At 43.0% G+C, this 17,817-nt stretch overlaps 1 protein-coding gene and 1 long non-coding RNA gene across 4 annotated transcripts in view; one reads left to right on the plus strand and one right to left on the minus strand.

Moving 5' to 3' along the window:
- Window positions 1-3,702, minus strand: part of LOC132667501 (uncharacterized) — a 58,267-nt gene extending 54,565 nt beyond the window's left edge. The window contains exon 1 of one of the 3 annotated variants that reach the window (XR_009605183.2): window positions 3,514-3,702. This is a non-coding gene — a long non-coding RNA (uncharacterized LOC132667501). The remainder of the gene's footprint in view (window positions 1-3,513) is intronic. The other 2 variants (XR_013555724.1, XR_009605176.2) reach the window with 2 other exon arrangements.
- Window positions 3,703-3,767: 65 nt separating this feature from the next.
- Window positions 3,768-17,310, plus strand: SLC60A2 (solute carrier family 60 member 2). Its single transcript, XM_060616400.3, is given in 5 exon segments — window positions 3,768-4,162; window positions 5,764-5,932; window positions 7,912-8,028; window positions 9,238-10,445; window positions 10,447-17,310. Coding segments are annotated over 5 exon segments (1,581 nt in total). The 5' UTR covers window positions 3,768-4,111; the 3' UTR covers window positions 10,483-17,310.
- The last annotated feature ends 507 nt before the right edge of the window (window positions 17,311-17,817 follow it).

Raw genomic sequence — 17,817 nt, forward strand, 5'->3', positions numbered from 1 at the left:
TGCTGCATAGTAAGTTGGGGACTACTTCTAAATACTACCTGACTATCCTAGCAAGAAGGAAGAGAGGTTTTCCTCCTCCTCTGGCAACAGCCCTGCCAATGACAGAATGTCACAAGTCAGCCAATGAAAATCCAGCATACTGTGAATTCCCGGTTTACTCCAGTGGACATTTTGTTCATAATAATTCTCCCAACTCTCCTCTTTCCTCTATGAGTATTCCTCCCCTTTGTTCTCTGGACTTGCCAATGGTTTTGTGGTAGCTTCCTGTTCCAGACTGCAATTCTATGCTAGTCACAAATAAGTCCTTTTTTTTTTTTTTTTTTTTTTTTTTGCTGGTAAAACAACTGGCTGTTTTAGTTTTAAGGTTAACACCTGTCACACAAAAAAACCAGGAAGCTGTGGCCAAATCCTTGGGGAAAAGACAATCACCATAACAACCCCAAGATAACACAGGTGTTGGAGTTTTCAGACAAAGACTCTAAAGCAGCTATTACATGTTGCAGGAGGTAAAGATAAACACACGTGATACAAATGTAAAGACATTTTCAGCAGAGAAAGCATAAAAAAGAACTGAGTGGAAATTTTGAACTGAAAAGTACAGAATGTGAAAGAAACAAATTCACTAGATGGGTACAATATCAGAATGGAGATGATGGAAGAAAGCAGCAGTGAACTTGAACATAGATAAGTCAACAGAAATTATCTAAACTGAAGAGAAGGGGATAAAAAGCCTGGGGAAAAAAACCGAACACAGGAGCATCAGGGACCTGTGCAACAACATCAAAAGGTCTAACGTATAAGTCATTCGAGTCCCAGAAAGACAGGTGAAGGAGGCTGAGAAAAAAATCATGTGAAAAAGTAATGGCTAGAAACTTCCCAAATTTGGTAAAGGGCGTATCTACAGATTCCAGAAATTTGGTGGACTCCAACACTTAAATTCAAACACAATCAGGCCTAGATCTCTCAAAATCAAACTACTGAAAGACGGCGATAAAGAAAAAATCTTGAAAGCAGCCAGAGAAAAATGAAACACTACATAAAGAGCAAAGATCAAATGACTGCAGAGCTCAGGGTAGCCGGAAGACACTGGAACAACACCTCTAGGTGTGGAAAGTAAAGTACAAGAATCAGAAGCCTATATCCAGTGAAAACATTTTCAGTAATGAAGGTGAAATACAGACATTCCTAGATGAAGGAAAACTTAAAAAGCTGCTGTCAGTAGACCTGCTCTAAAAAATGCTGAGGATGAAGGGAAAGGATACCCAGAAGGAAACGTGGATGTTTAGGAATGAAGGAGGAGGAGCAGCAGCAAATCTAACTATCTAGGTTAATATAAAAATCCTTATTTTTTTATATTAAATTCTTTTTTTTTTTTTTTTTTTTAAATAGGTTTCACACCCAGCGTGGAGCCCAATGCTGGGCTGCAAGTCACAGATTGAGAACTGAGCTGAGATCAGGAGTCAGACACTTAACCAACTGAGCCAGCCAGGTGCCTCTCTCTTAAATTCTTTAAAATAAGTATGATTATTGAGAAGACAGGCAGGAATAAGGCAGATGCTCTTAGTTACAGGAGACTAAGGTGCTGTAACAAAAATTCAGTGATTTTAAAAAACAGGTTTTTTCTCTCATATCACAGAGGGAGGCATTGTCTCTGGCCTTTCTGCTCACATTCTAATGGCATCCTAACTACAAATTCAGCTGGGAGATGTAGTGGAGCTGGGGGAGTCACACACTGGGTTATAGCTTCGTTACTTAGGAAGAAAAGGCAAATGGATTTTGATGCATAGCTAGCAGCCTGTCCTGCAGCAGGTGAAAGAGGAAGGCATTTTGGACAAGAGGGGACAATATGATCAAAGGTATGGAAGAGAGAAAAAACATGTAAAGAGCTAATAGCAATTTTGATGCTGTTGGAATGTAAATAATGAGATAAAGCTAGAGAGGTGGGTTGCGGCAGAGGAAGATGGATTTTATTCTTGAGGAGTTGAAGGGTTTTATACCGCAGGTTTTCATTTCACTGAACTACTCAGGGGTAAAAGATGGGAGAACAGAAGACTAGCGGAGAGAAACCTAATTAGGAGCTTAGGGGGATAGTTTTGGTGAGAGGTGATCAAGTTTTAAAAGTAGGCTGTGATTGGGGCGCCTGGGTGGCTCAGTCGGTTGGGCGTCCGACTTTGGCTCAGGTCATGATCTCGTGGTCCGTGGGTTCGAGCCCCGCGTCGGGCTCTGGGCCGATGGCTCGGAGCCTGGAGCCTGCTTCCGATTCTGTGTCTCCCTCTCTCTCTGCCCCTCCCCCGTTCATTCTCTCTCTCTCTCTCTCTCTGTCTCAAAAATAAATAAAAACGTTAAAAAAAAATAAAAGTAGGCTGTGATCATAGCATAGTTTTAGAAATATCTGTGGAAATAAAACTGGCAGGACTTGGAGATAAACCGAGGAGAAAGAAGGAAGCAGCAAGGCAGGATCTCACATTCCTTACAAAGATCGCCAGGCGGCTGGTGGTATCAGCATGGAGTATCCCAGAGCAGGAGCAGATTTCTTTAGGAAAAGGAGGAGTTCGGTTTCAGGTGATAAAGATAAAATATTGTGAAGCTTGAATTCCTACAGAATATATTAAATCTCAGTGAGTTGAAGCATGGAGCTCAAGACCAAATTCCTCTGGATGGCGTACAAGACCCTGGGTAATGTGCACCTAACCTACCTCTTCTATCATCCTCTATTCTCTTTAATACGCATCCCTTTTGCTTCAACCACAGCAAACTCTTCTCAGAGGCCTTCCCGGACTCTGCAATCTAAAACACGTTCCCTTAAATCACAGCATCTGTACTTTGAGGTAAATTGGGAAGGGCTTAATGACCAAATGGATGGGGCTGGAGAGATGGGTTGGAAGGGAAATGATGAGGAGGCTCAGGTTTGTAGTCCGGGAGCCTAAGTGGGTAAAAGAAACCAGGTGCAAAAGAGCATTTCCAATAGACAATAAAGAACAATATTTACGCGTTTTGAGGCTGTGGTCCGGTCAAAGGGCAAAAGGAATCAAAAAGCTGGAATCGGATAAAGACAAGGCCTTTCCTCCTCCGGCGGCATACCTTTTACTCAGGGATCCTGAAAACCCACGTGCTGCTCCGCTTTCTTACAACAACGGTATTCTTCGCAGGGATTGAAGCCAGAGTGTGCTTGAAACCTCGGCTTTGGGTCCAGATTTCTCTTGAGCTATTGTTACACTGTGTATGTACAGCCCCTTACTCGCTGACTGACCTTGGGCAAGTTTCTACTTATTCTCTATGACTTAATTCTCCTCTCTGTAAAACGAGGATAACATGGAATTTGGAGTGTTGTTATGAGCGTTAATTGAGATGATACCCGTGAACGCTTCCATGAGGTTCAACAAATGCTGTGGAGTGACAGATGGACGACATAGTTCAAAGGCACGAGGGCAGCAATTCTAGGGAGCTAAGACACAGACCTCCGGGCTTCCTTTGCCCAGCGAGGAGACCCAGGGAGCGGTCGCAAAGCCATACCTTGCAAACCTCGGTCCGCATTTCCTCGGGACAGTGTGGCCGCGTCTTTCCTCACGATCGATCGGGTCCCAAGCTGCAGCTTCAGCTCACTCCGCCACGCGGCGCCCGCTCGCGGGGCCTCTGTGGGCTCAGCTGTGTGTGATGCCCAGGCCCTAGGGCGAAGTCCGGTCTCCCAGGCAACCACATAAACTTCCGGTTTGAGGCAGGCTGGGGTTGGCGAGACGCCACATTTCCGCCACGTGACCCCCACGCCAGGCACCTTGAGGGCTGAAGGGCGCGCGTCGCGGGCCTGCAACCTCCGGCTAGTTCCGAAGTTGGACTTCCCGGCCCTGAAGGGGGCCAGGAAGGTGGGGAGGTGGCGCCAGCGGGGACGGCCGGGCCTGGAGGGGCGGGGCCCTGGCTCAGCTCCCAGTTCCCGAGGCTCGGCTGAGAAGCCGGGCGGCAGCAGGACTGCTTCTCCCGAGCCGCCGAGCTGGAGCTGGAGCTGGAACTCCGCGGGGCCGGGGCCCCGGGTGCCGGGCAGCGGCTCCTCCAGGCCGAGGCCGCGGCGGAGAATGAGGCGGTGGCGGGTTCCCGGCGGAGCCGCCGGGCGGGAAGCATGCTGCGCTGGTTCATCACCGTGATCCTGTGTGCCGCCTTCCTGGGTCTGGTGAGAGCCGGGGGCTGGAATCCTCCCAGGCCGGGGGCGTGAGCAGGCGTCCTGCAGAGAACGCGGTCTTCCGAGTTCGAGTCTCGCCTCTGCCTCTTGCAAACTGCGACCTTGGGCGCATTCATCTGCCCCCAGACTTAGTTTCCTAATCCGAAAAATGGGCACGGTTCTAATCTTGGAGGGTTATTGTCAAGTGATTTTCCTAATATATTTTCCAGCTCCAGCCAACCGTCCTCCTTCTCCTACGTGGGGTGGGGAGCTGCAAGGGGGTTTGCCAGGTTTATAGCCCCTGCCCCTCGCGCCCACACAGACCCCATATTACTACACAAAGCTGCTTTTCTGGGATCTCTTCTTCCTCGTCTGACAAAATATAGCCACCTCCTTATTTTTGCAGATGGGGAAATAGACCCAGAGAGGGAAAATGCCTTTTCCAGACCACACAGCTGGCTTTAAGTGGTAGAGCCAGGAATAATGTGTCTCTTATTCTGCCCACAATCTTATGTAAAACAAACCCGTAGATCCTTCGGTGTTTTTCTTAAGAGTAAACTGCAAGGCCAGAAGAGCCTTTTGACCAACCCCTTGACCTTCCAGCCATTACCTTATTTCTGGACCTCTCCGTCTCGTCACTTGTCTGGAATATTGGGATCTTGGGGATTTGGTAGGGTGAGTTCTCTGAGGAGAGTCGCTTCTGGTCACTTAGCGTCTTTCTCTGGAGTCACAACGGATTCTTAGAATGTTTTGATGTAGAAAAAGGAAAAATCATTGCGGACGCTTGGGGAGTCCTCACCTTGCGCCAGGTCCTGTTTTAAGCGCTTGGCAGGCGGGAAGTAATTTGATTGGAGATGAAGCTCAGCCTTCCCTCCATATACCAGGTGCTCACTCTGCCCTTAGTCTGGGACTGCTCTGGCTGGGGCAAGAGGCACACCCAAGTTTTAGAGCAGAGCAGTTCAATTAGAATCAATTAATCTTGAAGCCTAGACCGATAGAAACATTTTTTTATGTGTCCAGCAACTATCCTCTGATGGCTCGGGGTTTTCTTTGAAGAAAAATGTAGACTCAGACATTTAAATTGCTTATCTCCTGCGGATGTTGTGTCAGAGGAAGGACCCCCAAGTGCATCCAGAAATATTGCTCTGTTTTAACAACATCAAAAAAACAGGAACAATATTACAATATGTCTTGATAATTAAATTTTTTAACCTCTAAGTTCCTATTATTTGTATATAATCTAGTATATTGAAATGCCAAGACAAAAATTATTTTAATGTTACATTTTACTGTTGGTACAAGAGTCTTTTGTGGTATTGTTCGAAAAGGAAACAAAACTGCAGCAAAGAGCCAAAAAAATTAAATATATTTTTTTTAAAACTTGAGAGTTGTCAAAACTAGAAAATCAGTAGGATTTGACACACCAGATACAAGGAGCCTAAAGCTCCAGTAAACTAGTACTGTCGTCCTGAAATTTTCCTGGCTGTAAGACTTAAAATATTCCCCTACGTTACATTGAAATCCCCTCCTGTCTTTTTAATAGGGAAGAAAGCTACCACGTAGACATTATTTTAATGGCTGCAAGTAAGAGATTTCGTCTTTTTAAATTTTAGGGAATGAGTGTTGCTATACTGGGACCCACATTTCAAGATCTGGCAACAAACGTGAACCGCAATATTAGCAGTCTTTCTCTGATTTTTGTGGGCCGTGCCTTTGGATATTTGAGTGGCTCTGTGATTGGTGGAGTTCTTCTTGACGCCATGAATCATTTTCTACTCTTGGGTAAGTACAACACCAATTGTAGCTCTTTGCAACTTTTGTGGAATTCGCAGTTTGTTTTAAAACATGAGGGGCGCCTGGGTGGCGCAGTCGGTTAAGCGTCCGACTTCAGCCAGGTCACGATCTCACGGTCCATGAGTTCGAGCCCCGCGTCAGGCTCTGGGCTGATGGCTCGGAGCCTGGAGCCTGTTTCTGATTCTGTGTCTCCCTCTCTCTCTGCCCCTCCCCCGTTCATGCTATGTCTCTCTCTGTCCCAAAAATAAATAAAAAACGTTGAAAAAAAAAAAAAAAAAAAACATGAAATATAGGGGCGCCTGGGTGGCTCAGTGGGTTAAGCGTCCGACTTCGGCTCAGGTAACGATCTCACGGTCCGTGAGTTTGAGCCCCGCGTCAGGCTCTGGGCTGATGGCTCAGAGCCTGGAGCCTGTTTCCGATTCTGTGTCTCCCTCTCTCTCTGCCCCTCCCCCGTTCATGCTCTGTCTCTCTCTGTCTCAAAAATAAATAAACGTTAAAAAAAAACAACAACCATGAAATATACTAGCTTGCAGAGTGGTTGACGACTCAAATGGGTGCATGCCTGTTTTCATCTTTGCAGTTATAGGGAATCTGTGCTGGGCCCCTCTGGAAATTTAGATTAGCCCCAGGGTGTGCTACCCGTCCTTCGCCTTCCTGACCATCACTGTAATTTAGGCACCACCCCTGGATCCACCAGCCAACATACCAGTTGTCCAAAGATCTTGGCTTGTCAGGGCTTAGGGCAGATCTCCTAGGGCCACCATAGGTCAGAATGAATTCCTTGACCCTGCCCAGGCTAGACCCTGGACTGAGCATGAAGGTGGGAGGGAACAGTGGGTGAAATGACACAGGCTAAATTTTTGTCCCTGCCGCCCCATGTTAATGGTGACTCCAGACCTCTCTACCCCACCCTCAGAATAGATGGCAAAGCTTTTAACTTACTCTTTTTGAATGAATAGATATGTTTAAAGTTTATTTTTTGAGAGAGAAAGAGCACGAGTGGGGGAAGGGCAGAGGCACAGGGGGACAGGATCTCAAGCAGGCTCTGCACTGTCAGCACAGAGCCAGTGCAGGGCTCGAACCCACAAACTGTGAGATCATGACCTGAGCCAAAATCAAGAGTCAGATGCTTATCTGACTGAGCCATCCAGGCGCCCCTGAATAAATAGATATGTTTAAAGAAAATCTGGATTGGGGCACCTTGGTGGCTTAGTCATTTGGGCATCCGACTTTAACTCAGGTCATGATCACATGGTTTGTGGGTTCAAGCCCCGCGTTGGGCTCTGTGTTGACAGCTCAGAGCCTGGAGCTTGCTTCAGATTCTGTGTGTGTGTGTGTGTGTGTGTGTGTGTGTGTGTGTGTGTGTCTGTCTCTCTCTCTCTCTCTCTCTCTGCCCCTCCCCTGCTTGCGTTCTCTCTCTCTCTCTCTCTCTTTCAAAAATAAAATAAAATAGTTTGGATTAATGTGATAAAACTGCTTTGGAAGTAAGGAGAATAATTTACTGTTATTGATGAATAAATGAATAACCACTCAGATTTCCAAAGTGGGTTGAGAACACATATCTGTGTGGTATTTCCCTCCCTATTCCCTACCTAATTATTTAATACACTTCTACAACAAACTATAGTAATTGCATCTTATTTTTCTCTTTTTAATTTCTTACCTCCTATCTAAAAATCCCTCTAGGTTCTCTTGAGCTGTCTGGTTTGCTATAAAACTTTGCCTTATGGTATCTAATTTGATTATTAGCGTTGCCAGAAATGAACTCCTGTTAGGACAACTTAGATTTTATAGTCCATAAAGATTATGGAAGCTTGTAAAGGAAATAAACATTTGTAGATGCTGAACCTCTCATCCACTTACTATTACTTAATTGTAATTTCACCTACTTCTATTTATAGTTTTTATGATGTTGACTTGATTCGTGGATATTGTTTTTTATAGCTGACGTTTACCTTTCTTCTCAGGGCTGTCAATGTTGGCCACCACAGTTGGTCTCTATCTTGTTCCGTTCTGTAAGACAGCGGGATTACTGATTGTCATGATGTCCATCTTTGGTGTTTCAATTGGCATTCTGGATACAGGTCGGTGAGCCCTTCAGTGTCCTGTCTGGGAGTGGGGACTTCCTATTAGAAAAAGTAGAATGGATGACACCAAATGTTTATTTGCAGTGTAAAATGACACCAGCCTACTGAATTGCTCCTGGGGTCACCCAGTCAGAACCACCCTTTTGGCAACTACTCTTCTTGCCAAGTAGGGTACCTGTTTTTGAGCAGCCAACCATGGAGTGAATTTAAAGAACTTTGTTCAGTGAGGGATTATTGCTTTATGGTATCCAAACAGGAAAGGGTCTGCCATGTGGGTAACTATGGTGCAGGTGAAGGGGCTTTCATTTTGGGATAGAACTTTATCAGTGTAGTATGGGAGGAATTGATGGGTTACTAGGTTGAACCAGCTGGCTGAGGAATCCTAGAAGCGGCTATCCAGTTTTAAAAAGCACTCTGCCTTTCTGAGCAACCTGTGCTCTGTATTATTTTCCTGCTCTTTTGTTTACTCTCAAAACCTCCTGCCTTCTTGCAGGAGATCCTCTCCATGGGTCTTGGTATCTTTTAAAAACCTACTAAATAATATGCTTGGCATTTTTGTCCACCCCTAAAAGCAACTCTTATCCCTTGCTCTACTGTTACTTAATAGATCGGGGATGTTTTGTACTTTAGGCTTCGTTTGGTTTAAAAAAAAAAAAAAAAAAACAACAGAAAGAAAACCCAAGACTTGATGCTTCTTCCCTTTCACCTTGTAGAGGAGGTATCCTTGTTACCTGTCATGGGCACAGCAGAACTCTATAGTGTTCAGGTTTCTGAACATGTGTTTTGCATCTGTTATATACATGAATCATTTCCCTCAACTGGCTGCTTGGTAATTTGACCAGTATCTGGTGATAATATATACTTAAAATGTTTATAAATAAATATCCACCCTCGTCCTGCCACCCTGGTATTAGAACTGTGTTATAAAAAGCCTTGGGCTAATGTCCCTAGCTCTAGGAGGGAGTGGTTTACTAGCTTGAGGAATCCATTTGTGAGTATGTGATGTTACACTGCTTCCAGTTCTCTGGTGGTGGGAGGTTAGAGTGCCTTAATCACAGAATTGAGCGAGTTGTAACATCTGATCATTTAGAATGTTATATAAACCTAGTGCCACGTAAAGTAGGCTCTTCCTCTTTCTGATAGTAATGAAACGGGTTTTTGCCAAGTTTCTGTGATTAAATCATTTTCCTCATCTTTCATTGGTAGGTGGTAACGTCCTAATCTTGGCTATATGGGGGGACAAAGGAGCCCCACATATGCAGGCTTTACACTTCAGTTTTGCCTTGGGTGCCTTCTTGGCTCCACTACTGGCTAAACTGGCATTGGGCACGACGGGGTCTGCTGACAACCACGCAGAAGCTGACTCTCACAGTTCTCTCAACCAGTCGTCTGAAGCTGACTCAGAATCTCTACTTGGAGTACCTGACAATCTGAATTTACTGTGGGCTTACGCTGTTATCGGTACCTACATTTTTGTAGTTTCTGTCTTTTTTTTGGCTCTGTTTTTGAAGAAAAGCTCAAGGCAGGAAAAAACCAAAGCATCAGCTCAGAGGTCTCGAAGAGCGAAATATCACAACGCCCTTCTGTGTCTGCTTTTTCTGTTCTTCTTTTTTTATGTGGGGGCCGAGGTAACCTATGGCTCTTACGTTTTCTCATTCGCGACCACCCACGCCGGCATGAAGGAGAGTGAAGCAGCTGGGTTGAACTCCATCTTCTGGGGGACCTTTGCGGCCTGCAGGGGCCTGGCAATCTTCTTTGCTACGTGTTTACAACCTGGAACCATGATTGTGTTAAGCAACATCGGCAGCCTGGGGTCATCTTTACTGCTGGTGCTTTTCGACAAGAGCCCAGTTTGTCTCTGGATAGCAACGTCAGTGTATGGGGCCTCGATGGCAACCACGTTTCCCAGCGGTGTTTCTTGGATTGAGCAATACACCACTATCCATGGGAAATCCGCAGCTTTTTTTGTAGTTGGTGCTGCCCTGGGAGAAATGGCTATTCCTGCGGTAATTGGAATTCTTCAGGGAGAATACCCTGATTTGCCTGTAGTTTTGTATACCTCTTTGGGGGCATCGATAGCCACTGCTGTTTTATTTCCTGTGCTCTATAAACTCGCCACCTCACCTCTTGATCAACAGCGGAAAGAACACAGAAAAAGCGAGGACCAGAAAGCTTTGCTTTCTAGTTCTGAGCTAAATGACTACGAGGAAGACAATGAAGAAGAAGATGCAGAAAAATGGAACGAAATGGATTTTGAAGTGATTGAAATGAATGATACAATGAGGAATTCCGTAATAGAGACATCTAGAAATATTCTGACGGAGCCCTTAGCTGAAGTCTCCAGTCACTCCCACTCCAGTGCGGTGGTGTTGGAGTCCTCTCCAGTTAATACTGGCAAGTCCCCTGTGAATCACCTTGCAAGAAACCAGGCTAAAAGGGACTAACACCTAGAGAAGATGGATTATTTACTGACCTCCTTGAATAGTCTCCAGTTCTAAAGAAGCCAGAGCAGAGCATTAACGGATTTTCAACATGCTTTGGGGAATCAAAATTTCTAGCTCTGAGTACATTTAGCAAATGCTAAAACGTTTTGGGAGGTTCTGTAATTCCCAGAGTTTTCCATAAAGAACAAATGGTCTCATGCAGCAGGATCTTGTTGTGAGGCTAGCGTTTGGCACGTGGCTGAGTCAGTAATGTTTTATGGTCTCCATCCCTCAGAGCGTGCAAAGAAGGTGTTTGTTGTTGAGAGGTTGGGTGCCATTCTAATAGCGTGTGAAACCGTCTAGCAGTTGAATCGATGAGCCGAACAAATGATCAGTCATCAGTATTCTGCCAGGGAAGTTGACAAGCGTCGTTTCATAAAAGAGCAACTTTGCAAGTGGACAGGGATTTTTTTCATTGCTTTGCCCTCTCTGTAGTAGTGCACCAGAAAACGCTAATCCTCATTTGATTTCTGATTTCTGATTTCTGATTTCTATGAAGAGAACACAGAACGGGACCCGAGAGACCTGGCTTCAAACCTTGACTGCTGCTTCCTACTTATCTGGTCCTGCACTCAGTCACTCAACTTACGCAGGCCTCATTTATCTTCTCTCCTGACCTGTGATTCCAAAAGTGAAACTGAGGTGGTTTTCAAACTAGGAATCCATAAGTTTTTTTATTTAAAGTATATGCAAGGGGAAAAAAAAAAAGTTTGTGCAAGATGTCTGTTAGAAATTAATATAAGTGCCATCCATTCTTCCTTTCAAATGAGAAATGAAGCAAAGTTGATAGTTTTAAGCATAGTACCAATTGTGAATACGTGTCAGTTTAAGAGACTCCATGTTTAATAATGATTTGCAAAACACATTTTTAGTATTTCATCCATTCTAAGATGCACCTTTTTTTCACATTTATTTTCACATTTTTAACATCTCTGAAATCAGACTTTGTCTTACAGTCAGTAGTCTCTTAACACTGACAAAATTTAACTGATGGTTGTCCATGTACATATACGAAGTAATGTTGCATGTTACAATCAGTGTCTTAAACAGTAATCCATTCAGTTATGGAGATTTTACTATTTTTACAGATATTTTAAAGAGAAAAGTTATTTTTATATGCTGACTTTCTTGATGTTCAAGCAGGATTTGGAGGCGCGATGTTCCAACTTGAAAAGCTGTTTCTTCAGAGTTACTATGTTAGTACAGCTGTGGACAGTGTCTACCTTAGCAACAGGCTCTGGGTCTGAGCCTTGCATTTCCAGGACTCGCTCCTCGTTGAGTCTGGCTGGTAATCACATTGTTAACACCGTAAACTAGGCTGCTAGTTTAATTTACAAAGAGGCGCAGTCTTTTCCAGTGTTGGGAATATTTGTATCACCCATCTAGGGCTCTTCCTTTCTGAGTTTGAAATATCTGGGAAGCCAAAATAATGAGTAAGTGGCTTGATAGCTTAGGGGTCCAGAGATCACAAAGGGTACTTCATAGGAGCGTGGCAAATGACTAGCACTGATGATAGTTTTTGTTAGTTTTATGGTGAATAACAGTTAATTTCTACTCGATTGCGGTATGTTTGCTTTCTCTTATCTCATTTCTATAATTTTGCCTTTGTTTTTTCCTAAGCGAAATACGGTATCTTTCTTAACCACTGCCCACTCACCTTCTCTACCTGCTGCGATAATCGTTTATGTTAATAATCTAGCACTTTTGGAGAAGGCTGGTGGAGAAATGTACAGTAAAACGCCTATTCTTGCTCTTTTTATGTTGTACTTCCAGCTGGAACTTGGAGACCACCACTGCTGCATTTAGTGCGTTTTCTCAGGTTGGTGGAATTTAGGCAGTTGCTACTGTTTGGCAGCCGGGAGGCTTGCTGGAACAGGGATTCTGTCTGCAGCCTCTACATTTAAGGGGTAGAAGATGCAGCTCGAGGAGAGAAGGATGGTAATAAGAACATGGCAGCAAATTTGGAAATCCAAACTGGAAAATCCACTAGAGTTCCACAAACCAAAATGTGAATGGCCATGTGAGATTATAGGCATTGTGAAAGTTTGATGATGTATTTCCATATTGGAAGGATAAGACTTAGTACAATTCCAAGAATTAGCATTCATCCTAAGCAGTTCTTAGGTAAGTGTCTATTGATCTGTGAGTAACCAAGAGTGAAGCTCTCTCTTGCTGAAGAGCAGATTTAGCAGTTTGGACATTTATTATCTCACAGTTTCTTGGGTCAGGAATTTGGGCATGACTTCCCCGGATCCTCTGCTCAGGGTCTCGTGGGGCTGCGGTCAAGTCGTCGGGTAGGGCTGTGCTCCTTTCTGGAGCATAGGGTTCTCTTCCGGGGCCATGTGTGCGATGGTTGACAATCCTCAGTTCCTTGCTGTGGTAGGCTGAGGTCTCTGTTGTTTTGCTGTCAGCCAGCACCGGCACCAATTCCCAGAACCTCCCACGGGTTTTCTTGGGTTTTTTTTTTTTTTGCCAAGCAGGCCTCTGTAGATCCTCTCACAACATGGCAGCCTATTTCTTCAAAGCCAGCAGGAGAACCTCTCACCTGAGTCCACTCTGCTGGAATCTTCTATAACATAATCACAGGAGTGACCTCCCATCACCTTTGCCATCTGCGCTTGGCGGGAAGCAAGTCATAAATTCTACCCAAACTCCAGGGGAGAGGCTAATACAGAGATGTGACTCATAGGGGGTCGCCTTAGAGTGTGTTTGCTACGCTCTGGTACCTATAGAATCAAGGTTTAAGAGAACTAAAAAGTTTGAGCTGGGAAAAAGAAACCCTCAGAAGTCACTGAAAGTGATATAGGTACCAAACCGAGTGAACTAATGTGGGGATGGAAGGTTCCCCATAGGCCAGGCCAACAAACCCGATAGGGGAGAATCTTTTTGTTTGTGGAGCACTGGATAGGCTAACTCCGAGTTACGCCTTTTTTTCCCTTGACATTTTATTTTATGTCCTTTACCACTATGCTTTTAGCCTGTTCAAATGCAGCTTACTATGAGGGAAATAGGTGAATTTCAGTTTAATTGTATTTTCATAGTAAAGTCCAAGAAGACGTTGAGAGCATTTTTCAGTTACTCTTATTTTTTAAAGAAAAATTGTTTTTAAAAATCAGTTTTTGTAAATTTTTTTAATGTTTATTTATTTTTGAGAGACACAGACAGAATGTGAATGGGTTAGGGGCAGAGAGAGAGGGAGACACAGAATCCGAAGCAGGCTCCAGGCTCTGAGCTGTCAGCACAGAGCCCAACACGGGGCTCGAACTTACTAGCGTGAGATCATGACCTAAGCTGAAGTCAGACGCTCAACTGACTGAGCCACCCAGGTGCCCCTAAAAATCAGTTTTTATTATATAAAAGTAATGAGAGTCAAGTATAAGTAATTTATACAAAGAAAGGTCATGCTGGAAGATTAGGGAAGTACATAAAAATGTAAGGGACAAGTGTAAGTAATTTATATAGTTTTTATTTAATTTATTTTTTAAAAGTAATCTCTGTGCCCAACGTGGGGCTTAGACTTAGGACTCTGCGATCAAGAGTCTTATGCTCTACTGACTGCACCAGCCAGGCCTGTATAAATAATTTATAATTTTAAACACCTAAAAAAGTTCTTAATTTCTCATCAATGTAATTTCCTGGGTAAAGAGGTAAAAAGAGAATTTCCTCCTACCAGATAAAGTTTCAGAAACAACTTGAATTTTGTGTCCACAGTACATGGACACTATAGTTGATGGACTGGTTGTCAGTTTGAAGACTTGTAATTTATTTATAAAAAAAATAAATAAAACCATAGCAACGTATCACTCAGTCTTGCCACTTAAAAGTTATCACTAAAATCGAGCTTAAAGCTCTTAATGGAAGAACATCTGTTCTTCTGGGATACCCTGTATCTGTGTGTGTTAAGGGCCAGTTGTTTTGTTCACAGTGCTGTGAATGTGTGTGTGTTTGCATATGTGAACTCACAGATATCATGTGGGTTTGATATTTTCCTATACTCTGGGGGTGCAGTGGGGGTAGAGGTGGCAGAGAAGGGATACAAAAAAGCTTGAGGTATGATTCCAAGTTTGTTAGAGATGTTCCTTTTTTTTTTTTTTTTTTGGAGAGCATGAAGGGGAGAGAATCTTAAGCAGGCTCCATGCTCAGCACAGAGCCTGATCCCACAACCCTGGGATCGTGACCTGAGCCAAAATCAAGAGTCAGACCAGACACTCAACTGGCTGAGCCACCCAGGCGCCCAGAAACGTTCCTTTTTTTTAACTGAAATTTTTATCGTGATTATTACAGATTTTCATGCAGTTGTACGTAGTGGCTCTTGGTTTTTTGTTTTCACATTTCCTGAGTGAGGGATCCTTTTCTCAGTCTGCAAGGGTAGAGCACTAGACTAGCGCTTCTCAAACTGTAATGTGCATTTGAGTTGCTTGTTAAAATGCAGATTCAAATTCAGTACTGCCTGGGATAGGGGCTGAGAGTCTACATTTCTAACAAACTCTTAGGAGATAGGGAGCTATTGGCCTGGGGACCGACCACTTTGGGTTGCAAGATTCACTTTTTGGGAATGTCAAATTCTTTACTGCGTTGGGGAATTCAGTTTGTTTTTGTTTTGGCTTCTCTAAATCTGACCTTAAATCTGTAGGAGTCTATAGTCCCCATGTACTCCCTCCTCTTTCTCACACACACACTCTCTAGGACTCTGTTCTGAATTCTCTCCAGTCCTCTCCGTTTACTGTATTCGCTGTTGAATATTTATTCCTTATGTCTGTTGAATGCCTCCTATTTGGCAGTCTCTGGGGGAGATGCTATGTGTACACGGGTGAGATCAGGAGGTTCCTCCCTCCGTGGAACTTAGCCTCTAAGGCAGTACTGTCCAGTAGAGTTTTCCATAATGAGGAGAACGTTTTACATCTGCGCTGCCCAGTAGCCACTGGCCACATTTGGTGAATTGAGCCCTTGAAATATGGCACGTAAGACATAGAAAGTGAATTTTTAATATAAGTGTCTACATTAGCTGGTGGCTTCCATATTTGATAACGCAGGTATAGTGGGAGAAACAAGTGGGAGAAACATCACACAAGATGTTTCCAGGAAGATTTTATTTTCTGTTATATTAGAAATTAACAACTATTTGGGGTCAGAAAAGTTGTCATAGATACCTTCTCAAACGGCATAATGTAAATTATCATGGCACTTAGGAAAGGCCTGGTTTTAATGGGTTATAGTGGTAGACAGTGGTGTTCAGTGATCTAAAAGAGGTTTATCTTTCCATGTGTGTTAAGGAAGCAAACCGAGGCTGGGTCATGTTGGTGGCCAGGAGGATTGAAGCTCCTCCCACTGAATGCATTTGAGCTAAGTTGAACTTGACTTGGATTTTTATTTAGCTATAAATAGTTTCATATTTAATAAATTCTAAAGTTTCATAACATTGAATTTTTGCAGAGATAATTTTTCTATATATTCCAGCATTTTTTGGGTAATTGTCTTAACTATGTGTTCTCATGTCCTCGATTTCTGCCTTGTTTATTTCTTTTAATTCTTGCAGAGAAGATCCCTTAGTTTCTTACACTGTGGCTGTCAATTCTCATATATTGTCTTCCTTTTGGCTTGTATTTTTAATTGCAGAATGCCTTTCATGTCTGGTCTCTAAGTTTATGGCAAATTGCCTTTGATGTGTTTATATATATTAATAAATAACGTTGAAGTTATCAGATGACATGAGTGACTTAAGGCATTTTAGCCTCTGAACAATTTGTTGAGATTATAGGGTGCTTTTTAAAAGTTATTTATTTTTAATTAAGTACGTTCACATTATTGTGCAACCATCACTGCCATCGTTCACAAAACTGAAACTCTGTAACCCATTAAATGCTCTAACTCCCTATTCCACCCTCCTCCCAGCTGTGAAAACGATCATTCTATTTTCTATCTCTACAAATTTCACTACTCTACACACCTCATATATGCATCACACAGTATTTGTCTCTAAGTACCTCATATAAATGGCATCATACAGTATTTGTCCTTTTATGGCTTGCTTATTTCACTTAGCATAATGTCTTCAGGTTTCATCCATGTTGTAGCATGTGTGAGAATTTCCTTTGTAAGGCTAAGGGATAGTCTTTTGAGTGCATATTTTGTTTATCCGTGTATCTATTATATAGACTCTGGGGTTTCCACCTTTTGGCAATTGTGAATAATGCTGCTATGGAAATTGATGTACAAATATCTGTTTGAATTTCTGCTTGTAATTCTTTTGGGTGTCCCCACAAGTATGATTGCTGGATTATATGGTAGTTCTGTTTTTGATTTTTTTGGGTGCTTTCATTATTTGGCTTAGATATCTGTTTTTCAGAAGAAACCAACTATAGGAAAGAGGATAGAGAAACCCATGCTTTTGTTAGTACGGGTTCAAACTCTAGGCAGACTTCTAGCCCATTAAAATCAAGTTAGTATCACCCACATCCTGAGTAGATGGAAGATTCTATCAGACATCTACCTCAAAGTTTTGTTATCTCTACTTCAGAATTTTTTTTTTTATTATTCAGTCATTGACTAAGTGTTTGAGAGCCTCTTTGTTTGAAATCCTGCCTGAAATGAAACCAAACCTGGACCTTTTGGAGGTTGCCCTTCTAGACAGATTTTCACTAGTTTTGATTTGGGGGGCTTGAAGTGGTAGGGATGACCTTGTAAATTGAGTACCTCTGTATTTAAGACTGCTCACTACTTACATGGCTTTGTACAATGTAAAGCTTATTTGAATAAAATATTGATATAAATAAATGCTAATGTTGGCTTCAGATAAGATTGGTGTTTCATTTCATGGATGCTTAAGAATGAATTTGGCATTTCCAGAGATTAGTCAAGAATATTGCCAGACTTCAGATTGTGAGTGCTCCAAAACGTATACGGTAGTTGTATTGAGTTCCTAAAATGTGAGTAGTATGTATTTTTTCACTTCACGTGGATATTTTAGAAATGACACCTAACATCTTTTGATAATGTCTAACATTTCTGGCCCTTCAGCTTCTCTTAGATTTATGATCCAATTTCTTTTTTTTTTTTCTAATTTTTTAACGTTTATTTATTTTTGAGAGAGAGACCGAGTGCATGGGGGGGAGGGGCAGAGAGAGAGGGAGACACAGAATCCAAAGTAGGCTCCAGGCTCTGAGTTGTCAGCACAGAGCCCGACACAGGACTCAAACCCACGAACTGTGGGATGGTGACCCGAGCTGGAGTCCGGCGCTTCCCACCTGAGCCACCCAGGCGCCCCTATGATCCAATTTCTAAATTTCCAAGTCCACCAAAGAAG

Source organism: Panthera onca, chromosome B2 (genome assembly GCF_046562875.1).
Source record: "Panthera onca isolate mPanOnc1 chromosome B2, mPanOnc1 haplotype 2, whole genome shotgun sequence".
NCBI classification, from domain to species: domain Eukaryota; kingdom Metazoa; phylum Chordata; class Mammalia; order Carnivora; family Felidae; genus Panthera; species Panthera onca.